This window comes from Engystomops pustulosus, chromosome 10 (assembly GCF_040894005.1).
Source record: "Engystomops pustulosus chromosome 10, aEngPut4.maternal, whole genome shotgun sequence".
NCBI lineage: Eukaryota > Metazoa > Chordata > Amphibia > Anura > Leptodactylidae > Engystomops > Engystomops pustulosus.
This window is the reverse complement of record NC_092420.1, coordinates 38,830,213-38,854,917: the sequence shown is the minus strand read 5'-3', so window position 1 is coordinate 38,854,917 and position 24,705 is coordinate 38,830,213. Positions and strand designations below refer to the sequence as shown.

The 24,705-nt window shown below is 41.9% G+C and overlaps 2 protein-coding genes and 1 long non-coding RNA gene across 7 annotated transcripts in view; 1 reads left to right on the top strand and 2 right to left on the bottom strand.

Annotated features, from left to right (window-relative positions):
- The window catches only part of LOC140104726 (14 kDa phosphohistidine phosphatase-like), a 63,700-nt gene extending 58,737 nt beyond the window's left edge, over positions 1–4,963 (bottom strand). For both annotated transcript variants that reach the window (XM_072128380.1, XM_072128379.1), the window contains exon 1: positions 4,819–4,963. In XM_072128380.1, coding sequence (XP_071984481.1) covers positions 4,819–4,963 — 145 coding nt within the window. The remainder of the gene's footprint in view (positions 1–4,818) is intronic.
- A 335-nt stretch (positions 4,964–5,298) lies between these two features.
- FIRRM (FIGNL1 interacting regulator of recombination and mitosis) overlaps positions 5,299–24,705 on the top strand; it is a 112,020-nt gene continuing 92,613 nt past the window's right edge. Inside the window, exons 1-4 of the mRNA XM_072128378.1 lie at positions 5,299–5,430; positions 6,627–6,666; positions 6,761–6,849; positions 15,799–15,903. Of these exons, the coding sequence (XP_071984479.1) occupies positions 5,341–5,430; positions 6,627–6,666; positions 6,761–6,849; positions 15,799–15,903 (324 nt within the window). The 5' untranslated portion in view covers positions 5,299–5,340. The remainder of the gene's footprint in view (positions 5,431–6,626; positions 6,667–6,760; positions 6,850–15,798; positions 15,904–24,705) is intronic.
- LOC140104727 (uncharacterized) overlaps positions 6,496–24,705 on the bottom strand; it is a 102,615-nt gene continuing 84,405 nt past the window's right edge. For all 4 annotated transcript variants that reach the window (XR_011850395.1, XR_011850394.1, XR_011850396.1 and 1 more), the window contains 2 exons: positions 23,908–24,058; positions 6,496–6,649 (listed from right to left, as the gene is read on the bottom strand). This is a non-coding gene — a long non-coding RNA (uncharacterized lncRNA). The remainder of the gene's footprint in view (positions 6,650–23,907; positions 24,059–24,705) is intronic.

The following is a 24,705-nucleotide window of genomic DNA, read 5'->3' as shown; positions in this document are numbered from 1 at the left end:
TAACTGATACCCTGGGCAAGGACTCCAGCATCTCCTTCCATTGATCTTCAGAAATAGTTCCAACTTCCCCCTCCCATTTGGACTTTAATTCTATGGGGAATTTCCTAATATGGGCAACTTGTAGATATGATTAGTTCACCGAAATTATCCCCTGTGTATCTCCCTTTTTGATTATCGCCACTGTTATGCGCTGACTTTTTAATCTGCCGGAAACGCCCATATTGAGTTACTGCGTTTCTGAGCTGAAGAAATTGGTAAAAGCAGGAGTGTGGGAGGTCAAACTCAAAGGACTTCAGTGCAGTGCCTTCATGTAGTTGAGCTAAAGTGGTAACTCACCTACTTCCATTGAGGTAAGGGAGTGAGCTCACCAAGGTCAGGGTATTGGACGTTTGGCCATATTGGAGTATGAATAAGTTATCCCTCCATCCCCAGCAGGCTACGCATTTTCCACCACAGTTTGTTTATACATTTCAGGGTCTCTGACCGATGTTTTTGGCACGGTCAATCATAGTGAGGGGGAGCTTACACCAGTCTCACAGTCTGGAATTTGCTTATAAAAGGTAAGCTATTGAGCGCAATGAACTCAGAGTCCAAATATTTAAAGACTGACATCACTGAGAGACCATAATCAGTGAGAAGTCTAGGGCACTACTACTGATTTGGTCCAATTAATAGTGAAGCCGAACAGGGACCCTAAGGAGGTTATCATATTTATCGCTGCCTGCAGGGATGGGGACCATCCAGGAATAGCAGCAGGTCATCAGCATACAATGCTACTTTCTCCTGATGCTCTCCATACTGAAAACCCTTAACATCTACTGAGGATCGCAGGGCAGCCGCCGGAGGTTCCACCGCAACCGCAAACAGTAGCAGTGACAGAGGGCACCCCTGGTGGGTCCCTCTGTATAATGGAAATGGGGAGAAAAGCAGGGAGTTTATCTGTAGTCGGGCCATTGGAGAGGAATACAGTAAATGTATCCATGCTAAAAATTTGGACCCAAATCCTAACTTTCGCAATACCACAAATAGATATGGCCATTCCACTCTATCGAATGCATCGTAAGACACGACTGCATCATCCGGCAGGTGTCTATGGGAGATTTGGATGTTTAAAGGAAACCTACCACTTTAAAATGGTAGTTATAACCCTTAAATACCTTGCACCAGCTCAGGGTGAGCTAGTGCAGGAGCAAAAAAAGAGAGGAGGCCACAGCATCCAATATGATGAAAAAAGGTTAAACCTTTATTCACACAGGCATAGAAAAAACTAGAATTTTTTTTTCTATGCCTGTGTGAATAAAGGTTTAATCTTTTTTCATCATATTGGATGCTGTGGCCTCCTCTCTTTTTGTCTTGGACTATGGACCACCCTGGGCTGCGTGCATCAAACAAACAGCTTTTGGTAACTACATTGGTTGCTGTCTTTTTTCTTTTTCTGGTGCAGGAGCATATCTTCATTATTTGCAGAAACCTTACATTATTGCTTGTTAAACTGTTTTATTCTTTATATTGCAAGCACGCTTCGGCGCACCATGATACGTACTCGCCGCACCATGCGCACGATCGTGCATGCGCCTGATTAGGAAGTGCTGGAGAGCCGGTGACGTCACTGAGTTCTTGGGCACACCCCCTCATCTAATTCATCGATCAGTTGCCATGACAGCCTCGGGTCTTCGTCAGACCTGAGGCTGAATGGTTTATGCAGATTCATTACAATGAGCCAGTGGCTCATTGTAATGTATACTGTGTAGAAATGCCATATAATGCAATACAGTTGTATTGCAGTAAATGGTAGGAACAATCTGACTATCTAGGGTTAATGTACCCTAAAGGGTCTAAGAAAGTGAAAAAAAAAAAAAAAGTTTAAAAAATGTAAAAAAAAAAATTAAAATATTAAAAATTAAAATCACCCGGTTATAACCGGCAATGACCTCCAAAATGGGAAATGGCACCCAAATGTCAGTCCTCAAAATGGTAAAAATGAAACCGTCGGCTCATTTCGCGAAAAATGACACCTAACAGCTCTGTTCAGAGCATCTGATGTTTCCACAATCGCGTGGTATCGAGCGCTCAAGGATACTCCCGACCTCCGATGTCTGATTGGTATCAGAAGTTTTATTCATTAAAATATATTACATAAAATATACCGTTGCAAAGCGTTTCGGTCCGGTACTCGGACCTTCTTCAGGCAGTGTATACAAGTTATCTTGATTAGTTGTAACATATATAGCAATATACCGGATATGAGGATTGTCGGTATCGGTATATGCTTCCGGTTCAGAGTGTTAACGGAATCGGTACGAACCATAATACAAACATAAAAACATATAAATTACAATAAAAAATTATAACATCTTCAGTACATAGTAAGCATTAGTATATTGGGTCCCCATGTGTGGCTATATGGAGAGTTTTTCGGATTTGTAGAAGATCGGTTCTTCCCTAGTTGGTTGCTATAGTAATCGCGAACGCTCTCTACCTGTCAGTAAGATCAGAGGTACTACGGAAGCCTGGAGTGGCCAAAAAGCCATTCAGAGGAAGCAAGTGGCATTCCGTGGTAGATGGTTTATATATAGATATGGGGAATAGATCAGCGAAGTTCTGAAAAGCAAAAAAGGTTTTGAATAGCACATGTGAAATGACACTAGTTGGAGGTAAGAATAATTTTTTTCTCCCCATGGTAAAAGATATAGGCCAGGATTAAGTTTTTACACTGATTCGATCACTTCATTTAAACCAAAGGGATGGAGGGTACGGAGTTTAAAAATCCAGTAGGATTCTCTCCTATTTAGGGTTTTTACATCGATCGGAATTTGTTCGATCGGAATTACTGAAATAGCTCCAAAATTTTTTTCATGTTCCAACAGTAGATGTTTAGATAGGCTATGTTTTAAAAAGCCTATTTTCGTCTTATGTCTATGACCGTTCATCCGAACTCTGAGTGTCTGAACGGTACGACCCACATATTGTAGGCCACAGCTACAATTTATTAGATATATAACGTAGTCTGAGGCACATGATAAGTCTTGTTTTATATTAAAAACATCTCCTGTACTATTTGATGAAAAAGTGGTGATTCCATCCTGAATAATATCGCAGCACATGCATTTCTTATGAAATACCATCCCCGGTGATCCTGGAACACGGAGGACGGGCTATAATCGAGACCGAGCGGCCGGATACACTAGACCACAAATACTATATGCTGTCATTGATCACCAAATAGGTGAGAGTCCATCTGGACAACCTTTTTTTTTATATATTCTAACTACCTCGGATAATGCACTAGGAGAGCGCTCCTGTCTTTTTGTTCCCTTCTTTGTCTCTCTCCTATCACCCCGGAGCATTGTGTGCATACTCCACCTTGCTCCCAGGTTTCATATATACCTAACAGCTCTGTGCACCAAAGTATGCACCAGAAGATGGAAATTTTTTTTTCCTTTTTCGTACACATTTGTTTAATTTTTGAAAATGTATTAAAACGCAATAAAACCTATAAAAATTTGGCATCACCACGACCGTACCGAACCAAAGAATAAACTAGAGGTGTTATCTGCGCAGAGTGAAAGTCGTAAAAACTGAGCCCACAAGAACGTGACACATGCGTTTTTTTTTCAATTTTTTTTAACATTTGGAATTTTTTTCCTGCTTCCCAGTACACGGCATGGAATAATAAATGACATCACATAAATTTGTTACGCACAAAATAAGCCCTCACACAGCTCTGTACACGGAAAAATGAAGTAATGGATTTTTGAAGGTGGAGAGCGAGAAATTAGCAAAAAAAAAAAACCTGCGCCCCTAAGGGTGAAGACACACATGGCGTTTTTGGGCCGTTTTTACTAAGTGCGTTTTCAGATCGTTAAAAAACGCATCCGTTTTTTAAAAACGCATGCGTTTTTGTCCGTTTTTCATTGCGCGATTTCGGAAAAACGGACAAAAACGCATGCGGTTTCAAAAAACGCATGCGTTTTTAAAAAACGGATGCGTTTTTTAACGCATGCGTTTTTAACGATCTGAAAACGCACTTGGTAAAAACGGCCCAAAAACGCCATGTGTGTCTTCACCCTAAGGGGTTAAGAGAAGCTGTCCCTCATCTTTTTACACTCCTGTTTTTCGAACATCAAAAAGTACATCAGAAACACAACATTTGAACGCACCCAAAGTGTTTCGGTCCACAAGGCCGGCGGCACACGTGGCTTTTTAAATCCGTTTTTAAGCAGTCCATTAAAAAAAATGCATGCGTTTTTTGAAAATGCATCAGTTTTTACCAATTATCTTAATTAAGATAATTGGAAAACAGACAAAACAGTAAAAAACTGGATGCATTTTTTTAACGGACTGCTTAAAAACGTCCCAAAAACGGGTTCAAAACACCACGTGTGCCGCCGGACTTAATCATAATTGCACTAAAAAAAGAAAACTAAACAGGCACAACTGGCCTAAGGGTGGTGGCACACGTGGTGTTTTACACCCGTTTTTAGGCGGTTTTTCTAAGCAGTCCGTTAAAAAAGCATGCGTTTTTAAAATGCATCTGTTATTGACCGTTTTTACCAATTATCTCAAGATAATTGCAAAAATGACAAAACAGTAAAAAAAAACTGGATGCGGTTTGTAACGGAATGCTTAAAAATGGCCCAAAAACTGCTTAAAAATGCCACGCGCGCTTATATCAGAAGAAGTAAACGCCAGAGGGTGATGTTGTACATCAGGCACAGCCATGAGATAGGGGGCGCTATACACTATAAAGAAACGGCTTGGCTGTCCTAGTGACGCACTCCATCTCATGCTGCGGTGTATACAAGCGGTGTCGCTTACTGTGGTACTCGGCGCTCTTAGTGCCCCGCACGACATCTCGGTACCGCTCTGGCTCTGAGGAAGCTGGGCTCACCCGGACCAGAATGTACTTGAACACCCCGTCAGGGTCGATCACAACTTCAGGAACAGAGTCCAAGCCAGCCATGGCCGCTAGCTAGCGCCTGTGCGATCACGTGACGAGGCTATTTGTAGACTAGGCTCCTCATATGTGCACACAGCCATATATAGCTGGGGGAGACGTCTGCGCCCTATCGGGACTTGTCTTTAATGAACTCGCACTTTAGTGGATAATAATCAGAATTTTTTGTTAAAACATAAAAAAACAAGTTGGAGCCACTGCCCCAGGAGGCCGCTAACCACATCCCACTGCGCACTGGTTGGTTGTTGAAGCGGTTGTAGATTTGGCGCCACGAGCTCCCCCAGATGTTTTTTCATCGCGAGATTTACTAGAAAACCTGTGGGAACTCTGGATGCGATAAACTCAAGCTCCTTGGTGATTTCCGAGCGCAGACACTTCAGATCATGTCCCAAGCAGATCTGCTGGAAGAATTGAGCGGATGGAGTCGGGAGATGTGTCAGCGGGAGCTGCCGGCCGCCCTGCCGAAACTTGTCATATCCTGCTCGTAGTCAGAGCTCAGTCAGCGCCGGGGACGCTTGTGTACTTGTAGTCGTTCATACAATGCGGTTTATCTTGTAGTAAAGTCTGGATAACCTTGACTAGTTTAGATTAGATCACATTAATGAGTTGTAGTGCAGCACACGCACGGTAAGGTACATTATGTGGCCTTTGTGTTGGCCCTGGTGACACCTACATTACGTTGTAAACGGTGTCACCAATGATGGAAATCTGACGGACACGATTATTGTGAGCCACATGTGGTATCCTTCATGGCATTCAGTTTTCATACTACCAGCATTGCATTCGACTGTTCTTAACACATCAGTTTTTTCACAAACCATTTATTAAACTAGATATTCTGCAGCCCAGACTATTATTTGTGTGTGTGGCATCTGATTAAACTCAAGGTCCATCATATGCAAAGAAAAATGAAAGCACACTCACATGGCTGTTCTATATAAGCTGTCACACATATAGTTGAATAATTTTTGGTCGTAGACCAGGAATATAGCAGTCTGTAGTCAGAACTGCATATTTTAGAATTGTAGCCCCAGACAGAATTTTTTTGGAATCTTGAAAATTGAATTGTCATAAGAACCAGGATTAACAATAAAGCTTAATTGCAGACACCTGTGATAACTGTTACAGCTGTTTATTGTAGCCTAAGAAGAAAGAAAAGTAATTTAAAAATTTCCAGAGGACCGTTTGTAACTAGGAGTTGTCTGTAAGTCGGGTGTTCTTAACTAGGGGACCGCCTGTACACAACAGGAAACCTGAGATGGTCAGATATATTTGTCTACTTGAAAAATTGAAGGGGTTGGTCCCTAGTAAAAAACTTTCCCAGGGTTAGCGCAAGACCCTAATAGTGTTACCCATATTATACTTACCCTGATAAACTTTCTGCGAACCCACGGGTCACGTGACCTGACAATAGCAGGAATCGGTATTTGTCTTTCTGGCGGATAGGGGGGCTTACTGTCTGTGCACCCCTTCATGATAACTGCTCAAATATCAGCGGTTACAGGGCCACGTGAATGTACTTGGCACGACCCTCCAACAATTGTTATGGGAGTTGTGAGGATTTGTATATTGCTATACTCTTTATTATTGGTACTTTCATTCTTTATAATTATCCAAAATCTCTTGCTTTGTATTGCGATAATTCAAAATTTTCCTTAATAATTCATACTCCATGTATCAGTGTTCAGATAACTGTAAAGAAACAATTCGTAAGCAATTCAAACATTTTTACAATTCTAGAACAATGTATTAATTATATTCATTTGTTTGTAATTATTGTTTTTTTGTTTTTTTTTTTTGTAGGATTGTTTAAGATTGTAATAGAAATGTTTATGCCTCATGTCAGTATTTTGGAGTTGGAACAAGACATATTTCTTCAACTTCTACCAAAGGTAAAGCAGACATGCTTCTACAAATACATGCAAAATGATTCTACATGTGGTTGATGGTTTTTTTTTTTGGTGCTCTCTTGTGCTGTTCCAGTTTTTTCAAGTTAGAAGGAATTATCAAAATTTACTAGTCAAGATTGTGTTTTACAGCATGACAACCGGAGCACCACTAATAAAGGACATGGTTATGTAAAGACTGAACAAGCTGCTATAAAATATAGGGTGAATATACAGGCGGTCCCCTACTTAAGAACACCCGACTTACAGACATCCCCTAGTTAAAGACGGACCCCTCTGCCCACTGTGACCTCTGGTGAAGCTCTTTGGATTCTTTACTATAATCCCAAACTACAATGATCAGCTGTAAGGTGTCTGTTCTGAAGCTTTATTGACAATATTTGGTCCAATTACAGCAAAAAATTTTGAAACTCCAATTGTCGCTGGGGCAAAAAAAAAATTGTCTAGAACTACAATTATAAAATATACAGTTTTGACTTGCATACAAATTCAACTTAAGAACAAACCTATGAAAACTATCTTGTATGTAACCCGGGGACTGCCTGTACTGTACAAAAAAAACATCGGACAATAACAGGCACAAAAAAAAATAAGGCCCTGCCTGCAAGAGCTTAAAATCTAAGGAATAGCTACATACTGTATGTTGAGGAGGTAGCTGGTAAAAATAAAGGAGCTTACACACTAGGGGGTGGAAGTTTTCCTGGGGGAAAAAGGTATTTGAATCTCCTTCTCCCTTTTTGGGCTTCTCTGTTCGGTACGCCACTTTGGACTGGGCGAGTGGAGGACTGGCAGGGGCATGAATTCCCAGCCCACCAAATTTACTATAGTCTCCCTTGGAAATCTGGGCGAGACTATAGCAAAAACCTCTGAAAGTTCCAATCTACGGGTCGGAACTGGTGGAGTTTGCTCCCATATTTACTCTGAGCATCTTGGTGAATACCGGCATCGGACTGTCAGCGGGGGAATTTTAGGACTGAAGTTCTAAAAGCCAGTCTTTATTTCTCCCCACCCATTGAATTGCACTATAACCTGTGAATGTTCAGTCCTGAACGTTCGCAAGGCTCCGTGCGATCCACGCCCACTTGAAAATAATCATAAATTACTGTCTATTTGCATTTTTTCAGGGCTTGTACACTCAAAAAAGTGATACAGGTCCTGATAAATTTGCCCCTGTATATTTTACTATCTTACCATAAGGCTGGTTGAACAAATGCATGGGATTACCGGCCGAAATGTAAAACTGATGAATTAAGTTCAGCAGTTTTACGTTTGGCTCTGTATATCCCACAAATATACAGGGGGAGATTTGTTGCATCTCTCCCACAGGCTTTTTGACTTAAAAAAATTGCAAATTGTTTTGACTTTTTGCTGTGAAATAAAAAGGGTCGGAAACCTTAGCGAACACGGCACCGAACAGCCAGCAGAAATTTTAAGACTGCGTTCAAAATGGGAGTCTTAATGAATTCCCCCCAACATGTTTTTATATCTCTGAGTACTTGGCCCTTAGTTCCAAGTTTGTTCAGGGTAACTCGCTGTGTGCGCCAGGTTATACCAACTTGTGTCACTTTAAAGGGGACCTGTCATCAAGAATAGGCACAATAAACCTTACTCTCACTCCACTGTGACTTTGTTTAAAAGTGCAGTGGAGGTATCCCATCTTAAAATCATTCCCCAAACTTTTTCTGCCTTTGTCTACCACCACTGGGCATTGCCCATCACGGGGAGCGTGAAATAGTGACAAGCTTTCCCTCACAGTGCTCACTGCTAAATTGTTCATGCGGTAAGAGGGGGGCATTCTGCTTGGGACAGGAAGTAGACATGGAGAGGACTTCCTATCTGCTTAGACTGGGAACTGTAGAGACACTGAGCGGGCCACCAAAATCACAAAATTCTTTACTGACCCAAGAGACCATCCACCAACACCCCACAATGGATTTTCAATTCAGAACCCATTGATCCCAATAAATAAATTTCATTTTATCCCAAACAGATTGGAACATACCAACACAGGAGGTACCTTTTTAACCCTTAGAGATGAAAATACCCTTGAGTCTAATAAATCAATGATACTATACTTATTTAAAAAAAAAATACAATGTTGTGGAAATATGTGACACATTGGAGGCAGATTCAAGTCAGCCTAATTCTCCATTTATACAGCAACAAAATATTAAAAAAATTAATGTAGGACTATTCTGAAGTATTAAAAAACAACCATTTTTGACATAACTACCATAAGCACATTCATTTTAGTCCATATCAATAGTTGTCAATGTTTGATCTTATTCAACAGGAGGAAAAACATTTAAACAGATCTCTCTTGGATCTCTACTGATTAATATACCCATATATTTGAATTTATCAACCAACTGCAGCTGACCAGTCTCCTATTTGTCCCTTGCCAATGGATTTTAATTCCCGAAAAGCGACCATTAGCTTCAATTAATTCTTTTACCTTTTTCAACATTCCGTTTCATAAATCCAAAAACAAAAGCAGATAATAATACTCATTAGCATAGAGAATAATAAATAATATTCTCGGGGCGTGGCTTGGTAGTGGCGGCGTGAGGACGTGCTTTCTAAGAGCTCCGTACCTCCAGGCGCCATTACCACATGTCAGTGCGACGGGAGAGGAACATAGGCAGGCTGGCAACTCCCTCCAGCTCCTGATTGGCGGCCTCCGGTCCGAACATCAACCGTTTTCTTCAGGCCTCCTCTCCTGCGGCACCGCATGTGTCCAATATGGCAGCATCACAGCCGCAGGTATGACGGGCCCCACAGTCCCTGCCGGCAACACTGCATGGGGAAGAGCCAGCACTGTCGCCCTCACACTCCCCCCTGGGCACACTATCACAGCCCCAGGCCTCAATGCCAGGGGAAAACACAATACAGGCTCCCATACAGTTGCAAGATCCTGTAGTTAACCCCATGCAAGCTGAATTTCAGCTCCTAAGGGAGCTAATCCAGGCCCTCCCTACCAGGCAAGGCTTTTGTTATTCAAAGACTTGAGCTTTCACAGCAACAGGCCCTGGAAGAGGTTAAATAAGAGTTGGAAGAAGTCTCTGCTCACACTTTGAATGTTGAGAATGCGTCCACTGCACTAGATGCGCATGTCACGGCTATGGAGATTGAGATGAGCCAGTCCAGAACACCTATCCAACACTTAACCCTCTTATTAGGTGATCAAAACTAATAAAACTGTGGCAGGCGTAATAATATATGCATAAAGAGTTTGCCTGAACACTGTACGGACAATAACCTCTCTGAGAGGGTAACGCGCATCTTTAATTACATCTTACTCCACTCTGCGGACTCGTAACTTTTGTTAAACAGAATCCACAGAGTTTCCAAAATGTCCGCTACTGAGTCTGGGGCCCCCAGGGATGTTCTATGCCGTTTACATTACTTTGCAGACAAGGAGAAAATAATATGCGCAACCTGGAACCGGGAGAACTTGCAAGCGTAGGGTGCCGATACACCTTGTATCTGCCCACACCTTGAACATGAGGCGATTGGAGCTTCTTACAGGTGGGGTCATACCTTTCATCTTATAATCCATAATAATGGAAACTCATTTTTCCTGAGGAATCCTGAATCTTGCTGGACTTTTCCTTTTTCTAAACATGCCTCCAATTTCTGTCCCAAACTGGCTAGCAACGAATGTGCCTAGAGTGTCCTCGCAACAGCCTCGCCGAAGGAATATCTCCGGACCAAGGAGACGCCCTTCAATTGTGGACACTACGCGAACAGCCCTGTCTCCTCAACCTTCTGATGCAGACCCGCTGGCACCGGACTTATCTACCCATAGAGGCCTGATGATCACCTCTCGTATAGAGTAACCAGTTGTTTATATGTTTCTCAGAGATGAGGTAGAGATGAAAGCAATCCTATGCCTAGGTCTTCTTAATATATAATTTTGTCCATAAGGTTCGGTTGTCAGGTTTTATGACATCTTTACTGGGTCTTTTTTAATGTAATAGTATCTTCATGCTATTGTGGGAGTCGAACAAAGTTAGCCAATACTGCCATCTAGTGACTAATATCTGCACTGTTCTGTGCAGGCATTATTTGCTAAATGGGGACCCTAGAGCAGTGATGGCGAACCTTTTTGGCGACCGAGTGCCCAAACTGCAACCCCAAACCCTCACTTATCGCGAGGTGCCAACCAAAAATTAAAGCAGGAAATTATTGCTGCCTGTTCTTCAACAACGTTCAATCATACTGGCCTCCTGAAGACACCGACACAGTAGAAACAAGGAGGGAACATTTGCATTGTAGCTTCTTTCCAGTGTCCCTCTCTGCAAAGAGAATCATGGGGCCAGCAGAAGGTCCCCCAAAGATAATTACGCCCTGTCTACACATTCTCCCTCTTCCTACATTCCCAAGAAGCCTGTCTGGTGTGCTGGGGCGATGGCCCGGGTGCCCACAGAAAGGGCTCAGAGTGCTGCCTCTGGTACCAGTGCCATAGGTTCGCCACCACTGCCCTAGAGGATACCACAAATTAAATACTTGCTGACTATAATTTCATGTCACAATGATTACCTGCACGAGGGGGAAATTGTCCGCACTGGAGGGCTGCCTTCTAAATTCGGTAACCAGCTAGATCTCAAAAGGTCTCAATTACGCCTTCTATCCTTTGGTGCTTTCTACAGGTTTACGAGGAGGGGGAGTTTTAGACTCTTGGACATTTCACATACCGAGATCTGAATATAATACCCCCCAAGTGTGTGTCAAATCCATGATCCTCAGTTACTCATATGTTAACATGTTAATGATATTACTTGACAAACTTAAGCTCATAGGCCTTTACCTTCTTTAGGCTTATGATCCGGGTTATCATGATGTCTGAGGGCGGATGAGAGAATTCGACCGCTCTAGGTTAGCAATTGTCTTTTTATATGCCTGTTTGTACTGGCGCTCCACTCCATCTACGTTCCCCACTCTTTCCCCTAATTAGGGGGTACTTTTTCCCTGGTCTCTGTTTCCAGGGACTTAGGGTTTGTCCCTTTCTGCTTACTTTACTTTTACTTTCCCTCTCCTCCCCCTTCCCTTTCTATCCGGTTAAGGGATCGCTGGCCACTCCCGTCTAGCCTATCTTACTCCCCTATTCCTTTCATTCTCTTCCCCTCCCCTCTTCCCAATCATGGCGGCGTCTAGGTTGGGGGGGGGGGGGGCGGGACAAGTTGACCTTCTGTTCCCTCAATATGAAGGGACTCCATAGTCCCAAGAAGAGGTCCATCCTATTTAACATGCTTGGGGGAAAGAAAATTCAGGTTGCATTCATTCAGGAAACCCACCTTAGTGAGACCAGACCATATAATTTTACATATAGAAGGTACCCAAATCATACCTACGCTACTGACCCACGAGTGACAGCACCTCGATCTTAATTGCTGCCTCCGTACAGTGGTCATCTGTAGACTCTGTCTGTGACACGGAGGGGAGAATGATTATGGTCAAAGGCAAAATAGCTGACAGCATGTACACGTTTGCTTCTCTGTACCTCCCCAACACGGGACAAGCTCAAGCTCTGTCATCCTTCTTAGATCTCATAGAAGATTTCGCTGAGGGTCACTTAGTTGTAGGAGGTGATTTTAACATAGCCTTGGACCCTAGCATTGATACTTCCTCAGGCGGCTCCTCCGTGCCACAGCATAGTCTGCGCAGGTTGAAAGGGCTACTACATGATCACCAATTGACGGACATATGGATGCTTTTACACCCGGGGGACAAAGATTTTACATTCTACTCCTCAGCACAAAATATGTATTCACTCTTATACTACATATCAATTCGCCACTGCGACTTGGGCCTCCTACAGGCAGCCACAATAGACAACGTCACCTTTTCGGACTATGCAATGGTCTCCATGTCAATCAACCTCCCTGACATGTCTGATTTTCAGTGGCAGTGGAAATTAAATGCGTTCCTCTTAGGCGACTCGGTAATGGCGGACGAGATTCGTGAATCCCTGCGGACGCACTTTGCCAGAACCATGGAGCAAGGGATCAACCCATGTATTGCATGGCAAGGCCACAAGCATAACATTCGGAGTATACTGATCACTCATGGCTCCCGTCGAAAACAGGGAAAAAGCTAGAGATATCACACTGTTATTGGACAAAACCAGAGAACTGGAGACCTCACAAATGTACACCCACGTGCAATTTCCGTGCCTCCTTGTTTGAGGCACGTGATTCTCTTAAAACGCTGCTGATTGGCAAAACAAAAAGGGTTCTGGCACTTTTACGACTATAGCGATTAAATGTGGCAGATCCCTAGCCAGGGCCCTACGTATCCAACGCTCGCGCACGTACATCACAAAAATTGTGACATCCACTGGAATTCACAGACACTTAAACTCTGACATTGCAGCAATATACTGAGACTACTATCAGTCCCTCTACAACCTTGACCGACCTTTAACAGCATCTGCCCGCAGTGAGCTACAGAGCAGAATTCGAACCTACATCTCTGACTCCTCTCTGACTCCACCCAAAGATAGCTTTGGGTGCCTCTCTTCCGAGAGATGCGTTGAGGGCAACAGCTGACATACCTAAACCAGGAAAAGATACTACCCAGTGCTCAAATTATTGCCCAATCTTGGTGTTAAACCAAGACCTTAAATTATTTGCGAAGGTCATAGCAATGAGACTTGCTTCCCCTTCTTCTCAATGCCATTCACTCGGACCAAGCCGGCTTTGTGTTGGGGAGAGAAGCTATAGACAACACTACAAAGGCCATCAACCTGACATGCCACTCATGCTTCTTTCAACGGATGCAGAGAAGGCCTTTGATAGAGTAAACTGGTCCTATATGTCCGAAGTCCTTTGTGCATTTGGTGTTCAAACAAAAATGTTTTGCTGGATTATGTCTCTATAGTCCCGCCCTTCGGCGTCTGTCCGGGTGAAAGGCACACTGAAATAAGAAATGGTACCAGACAGGGCTGCCCACTGTCTCCCTTACTCTTTGTCCTCTCTCTATAGCCCTTCCTCTGTCGTGTACGCTTCAACCAAGACATTTCAGGAATAGGAGTACAGGGGGTTACATACAAAATAGCAGCCTATGCTGATGACCTCTTTTTCTTGACCAACCCTCGCCAAAGTAAATGACATTATGCATATGGAAGACCTCACATCCTCTTTGCATGACACTTACGCTAAATTTAGCAAAACCTGGCAACCTTGGAACCTCTTTCAACAATCGGCCGAATACAGGCAATCTATCTGGATATATTCCAGCCCTCTCTGGGAGTCGCTTCAATTTTCCTCCAAAATGGATTCACTTTATTAAAAACAATCCCATTATTGCAGACTCTCCTCAAGTCACACCAAAGGGGAGAGTGATCAGAAAGACCCCTAGCTCTAGTTGCGATTCTAATTACCAAATGATCCGCTTTTTAATTAACAAACATATGATCAATTCTTGAGAGAGGTAACGACTAGATAATATAAATATAAATAGATATATACATATGGGATGGATAGATATGGTTTCATTGGTCAGCAGCGCATGCTTGTGATGAGGTCACTGGAGGCAGGTCACGCCCCTCTTTTGATAGATGGAAACCATGGTTGCTATGGACCAAAAAAGGTACTAAATAAGGACCGATAGGCAAAATACTTTAAGGAATGATTCCTACGGACAGCTGGAGCAGAATTATGTATTTTAGTTTGTTTTTTTTTTTTTGCTCAGAATGCTGGTTACACTGTAACCACCCTGGAGGATGTATCCACAGTCACATGAGTTTCTTGTAAATGCATCTCACAAGATTAATATGTATAACACAAATCAAATACAACGTTATGCTTAAGACTATCACTTAACCCACAAACATTTCAAGAAAACAGCTTTAACATGGTTTACAAAAAGAAAAAATAATAATGAAAAAAATAAATACCACACATGCTTCTTGTAGTCCCCCTACCCATCCAGACCATCAAAAACCGTAGACTCTTAACAAATCAATTTGCCGTGACTGCCCCTTGTCATTAGAGACCTGCCATTATATTTTGTGGTATCGGAAGGGGATTATATATTTGGTCAGTTATTTGGGGTTATTGGTTTGAAGACTTTTTTTTTTTTTTTTTCTTTTTCATTTATTTAGTAAAAAGGGAGCTATGTCTTAGTATTATAAGCTTGTGCAAAGAAGTGTGGCTATGAACAGCTATAATAAGTGGAAAACCACCCTGGAGGATATGTCTCCGGCGGATTGGGAGAATGCACTGATTATAAGTAAAGTTTCTGGTAATCCGTCCTCGGTTATCTCTCAGTTATTTATTTTACTCTCAGCCTATTATACTAATTTATCTAATGATTTAATCCACATGTTGTTGAGTTTATTGGGTGGAGGTAGTTGAGAGATTTCAGGTGATTTTTCAAGTAAAGATCCCAAAGTATGCTAAGAACAGTATTTTGGGAGTGAGAATAGGCATATTGGGAGAAAACTTCAATCTTATTTGCTGTTAAGGGTCTGTATATAGCAAAAGAAAAAACTTGCATTGTATACCGTATTTTTCGGACTATAAGGCGCACCAGATTATAAGGCGCACTGTCAATAAATGCCTGCTAAAACGTCTAGGTTCATATAAGGCACACTGGATTATAAGGCGCACCTGATTATAAGGATGAATGACCAGCAGGTGGCAGACCTGTGCACAGTTCAAGGCAGCTGTTGTCTGTAAGTATGGTTCATATATAAGGCGCACTGGACTATAAAGAGCATCTTATAGTCCGAAAAATACGGTAATTGGAATTCTAGGGTGTGTCCAACAAGATGTTATTTATGTTATTTTTTGCTTCTACAATCCTAATCGAAGTGCAAAATAGATATCCCTATGATATCTTTTTCATTTAAGTCATTTGTATATTTTAATCATATTAACTTGATAATAACTGCTAATAACTTGCTATCCAATGGTTGTTTATTTTTAGGCTGCCAAGCATTTCCACAACTTAGCTTTTGAAATTGCATGTCAGGCATCCCAGGCCTCAAGTCAAAATACTGAACTGAAGAACACTTTACGGAATATTCTTCAGGTATAATATTTTAATTATTGAACAGATATTTTAAAATGCTTTTTTAAAATGTTTTACATACTTTGAGGGATAAGCTGATGCATGTAATTTATAGTAATATGAAGAAAAGATGCAAAGGGACACTGCTCCTGACCTTTCTTCTCGAATTTGGGATAGAACTCGATCTCTTTTGCCTGTTTTCCTTTCTATTGGAAAGGTATTGCATATACAGATGGATATACACTCACCGGCCACTTTATTAGGTACACCATGCTAGTAACGGGTTGGACCCCCTTTTGCCTTCAAAACTGCCTCAATTCTTCGTGGCATAGATTCAACAAGGTGCTGGAAGCATTCCTCAGAGATTTTGGTCCATATTGACATGATGGCATCACACAGTTGCCGCAGATTTGTCAGCTGCACTTCCATGATGCGAATCTCCCGTTCCACCACATCCCAAAGATGCTCTATTAGATTGAGATCTGGTGACTGTGTAGGCCATTTGAGTACAGTGAACTCATTGTCATGTTCAAGAAACCAGTCTGAGATGATTCCAGCTTTATGACATGGCGCATTATTCTGCTGAAAGTAGCCATCAGATGTTGGGTACATTGTGGTCATAAAGGGATGGACATGGTCAGCAACAATACTCAGGTAGGCTGTGGCGTTGCAACGATGCTCAATTGGTACCAAGGGGCCCAAAGAGTGCCAAGAAAATATTCCCCACACCATGACACCACCACAACCAGCCTGAACCGTTGATACAAGGCAGGATGGATCCATGCTTTCGTGTTGTTGACGCCAAATTCTGACCCTACCATCCGAATGTCGCAGCAGAAATCGAGACTCATCAGACCAGGCAACGTTTTTCCAATCTTCTACTGTCCAATTTCGATGAGCTTGTGCAAATTGTAGCCTCAGTTTCCTGTTCTTAGCTGAAAGGAGTGGCACCCGGTGTGGTCTTCTGCTGCTGTAGCCCATCTGCCTCAAAGTTCGACGTACTGTGCGTTCAGAGATGCTCTTCTGCCTACCTTGGTTGTAACGGGTGGCGATTTGAGTCACTGTTGCCTTTCTATCAGCTCGAACCAGTCTGCCCATTCTCCTCTGACCTCTGGCATCAACAAGGCATTTCCACCCACAGAACTGCCGCTCACTGGATGTTTTTTCTTTTTCGGACGATTCTCTGTAAACCCTAGAGATGGTTGTGCGTGAAAATCCCAGTAGATCAGCAGTTTCTGAAATACTCAGACCAGCCCTTCTGGCACCAACAACCATGCCACGTTCAAAGGCACTCAAATCACCTTTCTTCCCCATACTGATGCTCGGTTTGAACTGCAGGAGATTGTCTTGACCATGTCTACATGCCTAAATGCACTGAGTTGCTGCCATGTGATTGGCTGATTAGAAATTAAGTGTTAACGAGCAGTTGGACAGGTGTACCTAATAAAGTGGCCGATGAGTGTATGTGTGGTGGTGCTCAACTTAAAAAATGACAGTAGAGAGTCATGTATTCATCATGATGGAGCAAAGAGGAGAAAAAGGTGGCACTCCCCACATCTTTAAAAATAACGTCTTCCTTTATTCTTCACATCTTTAAAATGACATGCATAACAGGGAGAGCAAAATCAATGCATCTGCGCGTCTACAGGGACAAATTGTTACGCGCTGATCATAGCGCTTCATCTTGGCAAGACGAAGCGTTAGGATCAGCGCCTGTAGACCAGTGGTTCTCAACCTGTGGGTCGCGACCCCAGCGGGGGTCGAACGATCAAAACACAGGGGTCTCCTAAAGCCATCAGAGCCACGATTTTATTGCATTTTTTGGCACGAATATAATATTCTTGTACATGGTTTGTGGTCAACGCAACATGAGGAACTGTATTGCGGGGTCTCAGCATTAGAAAGGTTGAGAACCACTGCTGTAGACGCTCAGATGCAGTGATCTTCCTCTCCCTGTTATGCATGTCAATTGGGAGATTTTGTCATCGTTGGACCTCAGTGCTGGAGTTATTGTTGTTTGGTTTGTCACAGACAACCTGCAAAATGAAGATTTCAGCAAATAATTGATAAGGTTTCTGTAAGGAAAAGTTCTACAATTTTTCTACAATTTTACTTTCCATCATGTCCCCCATGATGGCCATACCTAGAGGTTGCTTTCATCTATTTGTAGGGACAGGATGTTGTAAGAGAAGAAAAATTCCTCCCTAGCAACACCTTACCAGTGTCTTCCTGTCCTTACAGTGTCAAGGTTGCAAGAGCTCCCTTTCCTCCAGATGGGGGAGGGGGTTTAAAATACTCCCAGATTACCTTCTCCTTGTTTGTTAGTCCCAAAAAATGGGACCAGCACTGCACAAAATGAGGTCAGGTAAAGAGTCTACAGGTCAATGCATGTAAAAATAGCTCAAACCACAAGACAAAGAAAGGATACATGCCAAGTGACCAAGACCATACATTCTTTATTCATATATCAAAAAAAAACACCACAACACAAGAAGAGAATAAAAACCTTTAAAAATGTGAACAAATCACAGAATAATCTACCACAGGAAAACCAAACATATGATAGTGTTAGTGATCCTGGGACCACCAGCTCCCCCTGAAGACTAAAGCCTTATGTAACACAAAAAGATACAACAATATTATCCTATAAGGGATTACACATTGGGCTAGGGAAAATGCAGTACCAATATATAATGTAAGCAAATTGCAAAAAAAGTCACAAAAAAGGAGGGTATTTTTTGTATAGAGCATGAGAGTATACAAGCAAAAGTAAATAAATAGATGGTACCACACTGCTAACCTAAGTCAAGATATAAGCAAGTATTACCTGTGCGGCAAACATACACACAAGAGGGAGCTGGGGATGACCGCCCCACGCGTATCGCCACCTGCTGTGGCTTCCTCAGGGGTTTGCTTTAAAGAGAACCCGTCATGCAAAATAACCCCCTAATCTAAATAGATTTTCATAAACTGCCATTAGAAAGCATTGCCTCTATCTGTTCATTGTCCCTCCACATGCCTGTAAACCTAAGCAATGAGGTCCTAAAGCTGTATGCAAATGACCTGTGAAATGTCCAATGAGTCATTAGCATATTCAAGCTGTCCACAGCCACACCCCCAGTGCTTGACTAACAGCCTGTATAAGGATGTGGGGTATAATGGTGTAATGGCTCCTCCATGTGCTTCCTGGTGCTGGCGCCCCCTGCAGCCCGTGTGTTTGTATAGGAGAGATACAACAGCTCCAGGCAGCCATAATATAGCAGAACATGTCAGGTACTTGTGTAGCTGATGTCTATGTATTAGGAGGATGCAGCATGTCAGCAGATACAGCACACACACTAGCAATGCTTTACTATACATTACACACAGACATGAGCAGGAGAGGGGAGGGGTAACAGGGGTGACATCGCTGCCTCATTTACATACAGTCTCATTTACATAATAAAGAATAGATTATTTTACAATGATTAATGTATGAATTTACTAGATAAAGGCTCTGATGGATCCCTGTGAGCTGCTCCAACAGGTAGTAGTGACAGAAATAGTGACACAGACCTGATGACAGGTGTCCTTTAAGATCTCATTGCTTAAGTTTACAGACATGTGGAGGGACAATGAAGGGATAGAGGCAATGCTCTCTAATGGCAGTTTATGAAAATATATTTAGATTAGGGGGTTATTTTGCATGACGGGTTCTCTTTAATGCATGTTCCCCATTATTGAAACCTTTAAGGTTCTGGCTCTTGAAGAGTGGAAGGAACCACAATAAAGACTTTCTATATCTAAAGAGTTCAAAAATTGATTAATTTTTGAAGACCATAAATTATGGGATGATCCTCCCAAAGTAGGTATTCAAGTGACAAGGGTTGTAAAGAAAAAAAATCTCCCAGGGAAATTTAGTTATCCCAAAGGGATAACAAAAGGATTGGGATTTTTGTTCAACCCCAATTATAAACTAAATAAAACTGTTTTACAAGGTTTACAAAATACTCCACCCAAAGATGTACTGTATCTTTCCAATCATCAATCTTTCCAAAGTTCTGGATCAACATTCAGCAGCTGCTCTCCATGAATGTGATCGCTCCAGTTCCAGCATTTGAAAGAGAAAGGGGTTTTTACTCTCCCCTCTTTTTGTTAAAAAAACAAAACAGAATCACTGGATAATTTACAAACGACTCAAAGTGGAATATACAAAACTAGCTTTCCCTCTAAAAGGGAAGGATTATGTGATGAGTGCTAGCGACCTGAAGGCTGCATATTACCAAATTACAATTCAGTATGCTTCCCAAAATTTTCTACGCTTCACGGTACATTCTCCAGAGGGGAAGTAGTTGCGAGATCTATTGATCGCTGCCAGATCAATGTCAGTGCTAAAACTCCACACGGATATTACTATTTAGATCCTTCAGAATCTAGGATGGATGGTAAACACCGAGAAATCCAATATGATTCCGGATACCTAAAAGAAGTTTCTGGGCATTATTCTGGACTAAAGACTTCTTTCCTAGTGTTGGAGAAAGAGAAAATTATCCAATTTCCAGAAGAAAACCTAATACCACGTAAGGAAAGCTATGAAGGTTTGGGCTAAATGACTGAATTCATACAGAGCGTAGCCTGGTGTCGATTCCACACCGGAAGTCATGGATACCAACAGTCCAAACCATTAAGAACCAGTTGGAATCATCAGTTTCTTGTCTAAAAAATCTAGCACTAGTAGAACCATTCCTGCCTCTCTCAAGACACAGCCACCTTCTTCTTCAGGGCCCCCTGTGTCACACTGACCCTCGGCATCCAGCATCCGCTTAGATCCTGAGAGGACCTTGTTAGAAAGCAAAGGGTTGTCATCTATTCCCGCTCTACAAGCAGGAAGCCAGTCACCAACACCTCTTAACTTGGGGTATAGAAGAAATTTACATCCTGGTGTAAAGATTCTTCTTTGATTTTGGGGAAACCCAATGTCGCTCACATTTTGGGCCTCCTGCAGGCAGGGTATGGTTTAGGTCTTAAACCCAGTGCACATGAGTTACAGATATCAATTTTAAGTGTTTTTCAAACTTTGTGATATTGCAATAAGAGGTTAGTTTTTAAAGTTGGATATTTAATAATGTCTGCCTGCAGATAAGGTGAAGCTCAGGATTTAACTTCCAGAGAACCATTTCTTTGTATCCTAGATGATAGAATAGTTCTTAAATTAGATCTCCCTGCTCCTTCCAAAAGTCGTCTGTTACAGGAAATAATTTTACCATCCTTCTGTAATAATCCCATAACAGAGCAGGAGAAACAATGGAACACCTTAAATGTTAGAAGGTCTCTTATCACCTACTTAGACACTACCCATGCAGGGTGAAAGACTCCTATCGGCTACTACAGTTTGCAGGGAACAACAAGTCAACATTATCTAGGTGGATAAAGTCCACTATGAAGACCTGATAACAATTTAGCTAACAACATATCCCTATCCTGGGCTGAGAGAGGTGGAGCCTCCTTATAACAAATTTGCAGGGCAGCCATGGGGTTAGACCTTGGTCAAATTCTACCAACTACACATTGCATCATCTGAAAATCTGGGCTTCAGCAGGCAAAACTCTCCAGGCGTTGATCCGTCTTTAAAGGGGTATTCCAGGAATAAGCATAATTCATATACAAATGGGTACTCAAAATATAATCTAATGTGTAATTGGTTGTTATTTAAAATTTTGCTCCCCTTAGCAGAAAATGTTGATGACATAAACTGTAACGAAGAATTAAAATGCTACTGGCCCTTAAATCTGTCCGTTAATTTCCTCTGCACGGTCCGTTGCGAAGAAAACACAGGACAGAAGATGGCCGCTGGTCACACGTCCACATCACATGTCCTTCACCTGCCTGGGCAGGTCATGTGATCGCCACTATGTTTGGCTGTAGTCGGTTGGTTGCAGTGCACCCAGTATGGCCAGTGTTTTGGTGATAGCAGTTACACATCATTACTATGGTAACAGAGCAAGAAAATATGTTACATCATCACTGGGAGCAGAGCATGAGAGACAGGAGGAGTTACTGAGAACTAAAGGATCATGGAACTTGTAGTTTCCAGTGGCGGCCATCTTAGTGATAACTCCACCTACTTTAGAAAGGCCATAAATTTTGCGAATCATAAAATCATGGGTTTTTGTGTCAGACGTTCATATTCCCGGAATACCCCTTTAAAGTAATAATCTGGTTCATCTCCAGTTGGGGATGTCATGGTGAACGTAAAACAGTATCTCTTAAGTTGCCTGAGACTGCAGGTGGATTTGGTCCTGTTTGGTGAACCCTGTCCTGGAGCAATGGTCTGAATGCCCACAGAAATGGCTCCGAGTGCCACCTCTGGCACCCGTGCCATAGGTTCGCCACCACTGCCATAGGGAGCTGCGGTTCATTACCGCGTCCCACAGCATCGCAGAAGTAGCGTGATGCATAAAGGAGCAGAGCCGGCGCTGCCTGTTATGAAGGGTTAAAGCATAGCTGATGGGTCTAACAAGCTCTGATCAGCATACCCAGTCACAGGTGGTGGTTTTCCTCTGTAACTGTGGCTCTTATAAATGCCCCAGTTACAGGGTAATACTTGTAAAAGAAAAAAAAAATGTGTTCCCCCCAGTCTATTATGACCTCATGAGGGACATGTAAAGTAAAAACACACACAAAAATTTATAAAAATACATTCACATTTCCCCATATAATAATTAACCCCCCCCCCAAAAAAAAAAAAAAAAAAGTTGCGCCATTTGCCTGAGACTATACATATTATCAAAACAACTGAAACAAAATAGAGAATATACTTATAATGTTCATTTTGAGTTAATTTTAAAAAATGTGTACTATAAATGGCAGTCCACTTTTAACCCCAAATAAAACTAATAAAATAAAAAATGTTGAAACCTTTTATTACGTTTTAACTAGCTCTATGTGTCTCGGGAAAAAAAAACGCTGCATTTAGCCTGCGGTAAATGTCAATAACAAAGAACAATTGCCTAGCGGAGCCAACAATTGGGGAGCCTTTTTGGACCTTATCTTATCCAACAGACCTTACAGAATCAGAATTTTAGGTCAGGGCACCTGGGTAATGGTGATCACAATACAGGCAGTCCCCGGGTTACATACAAGATAGGGACTGTAGGTTTGTTCTTAAGTTGAATTTGTATGTAAGTCGAAACTGTATATTTTATCATTGTAGTTCCCGACAATTTTTTTTTTTTGCCCCAGTGACAATTGGAGTTTCAAATTTTTTTGCTGTAATAGGACCAAGAATTATCAATAAAAGCTTCGTTGCAGACAATTTTAAGCTGATTATTGCAATCTGGGACTATTTTAAAGCATCCAGAGAGCTTCACCAGAGGTCACAGTGGGCAGAGGGGTCCGTCTGTAACTATGGGTTGTCTGTAAGTCGGGTGTCCTTAAGTAGGGGACCGCCTGTATCTTTGATTCTATATTATGCTTTACTAAGATGGTTAGTATAGAGGGGTAACACTCTAAACTTCATGAGGACAAAATTTTAAGCAGATAAGGGAGGACCTTAATGGCTTAAACTGGGACAATGTTCCCAAAAGCAACCACAATATGGGGCATTTAAAAAAAAGTACTCTAGAAAGATCCTGCGCAAAACATATACCATATGGGGAAAGCATGAGAGAAAAAAAAACCCATGTGGTTAACTAGTACAGTAAGGTGAGCAATAAACTACAAAGACAACTGCAAAAAAATCCATTAAATGTCACCTTCTCTACTAACTGTCTTTACCCAGGAAAACCCCATGGAGGATGACATGATGAGGGATAAGGTAAGTTATGTATTAAATGTAACTTTTAACCCCTTACACATTTGACGTAATAGTACTGCATCGCGGGAGGTGCGGTCCCGTAATTTGCAGTACTATTACGTCAAGCTGCAGGTGTCGGCTATATATTATAGCCGACACCCACCTCTAACACCCCTGATCGCGGGGTGCAAGGGGCATTTGACAAGAATCAGACCCCCCGCCCCCATCCCCCCCTTTCCCGTGGCGCTTACCAGGGGGGTCCGCTGCTCCGACCGCAGCCCCGGGACTGTGCGATCCTCTTCCTGGCAGGACCCGGCTGTAACACACTGAGCATGCGCAGCATCTGTATTACACTATGTAAGGTGAAGAAGAGCTATCAGTGGATCGCTTGTTCAAGCTAACCTGTAAAAGTAATTAGTAACAGTTAAAAACATTGAATAAAATATTTTTTTATTAAAAGAATTAATTTAAGAGTTAAAGTCCCCTAAACACAAACATTCCCTATACACAAGTAATAAAGTAAAAAAAACCCACAAAATCGCCAAAAAACCCCACATAGTTGGTATCGCCGCGTCAGTAACTATCCGTACAATAACTCAGAAACATTATTGGGTCCGCTTGGTGAACGCCGTAAAAACAAAACACGAAAAACTTGCCAAAATTGTAAATTTTTCATAAAATCTCTTCACAAAAATTTTCTAAAAAGTGATCAAAAAAAGTTATGTGCGCCAAAATGGTACCACTTGAAAGGATAACTCAACACGTGAAAAATAAGCCCTAAACTAGCTCTGTTAACCAAAAAATATTAAAGTTGCGTCCCCGAAAAGATGGCGATGCAAAAATAAGAGATTTCCTCTATATTAGTTTTTTTCCAGTAAAATTGTAAAAATAAATGAAAAGCTATATAAAAGAGGTATCACCGTAATTGTAGTGATCTGTAGAATAACCCCCAATAACAACCCCCAAAAAAAACAAAAGAAAGGAAACAAAAATTGACAATTTTCTTTTCCTCCATACATTCAAGAGTTAATAAAATCTCATCAATAAGC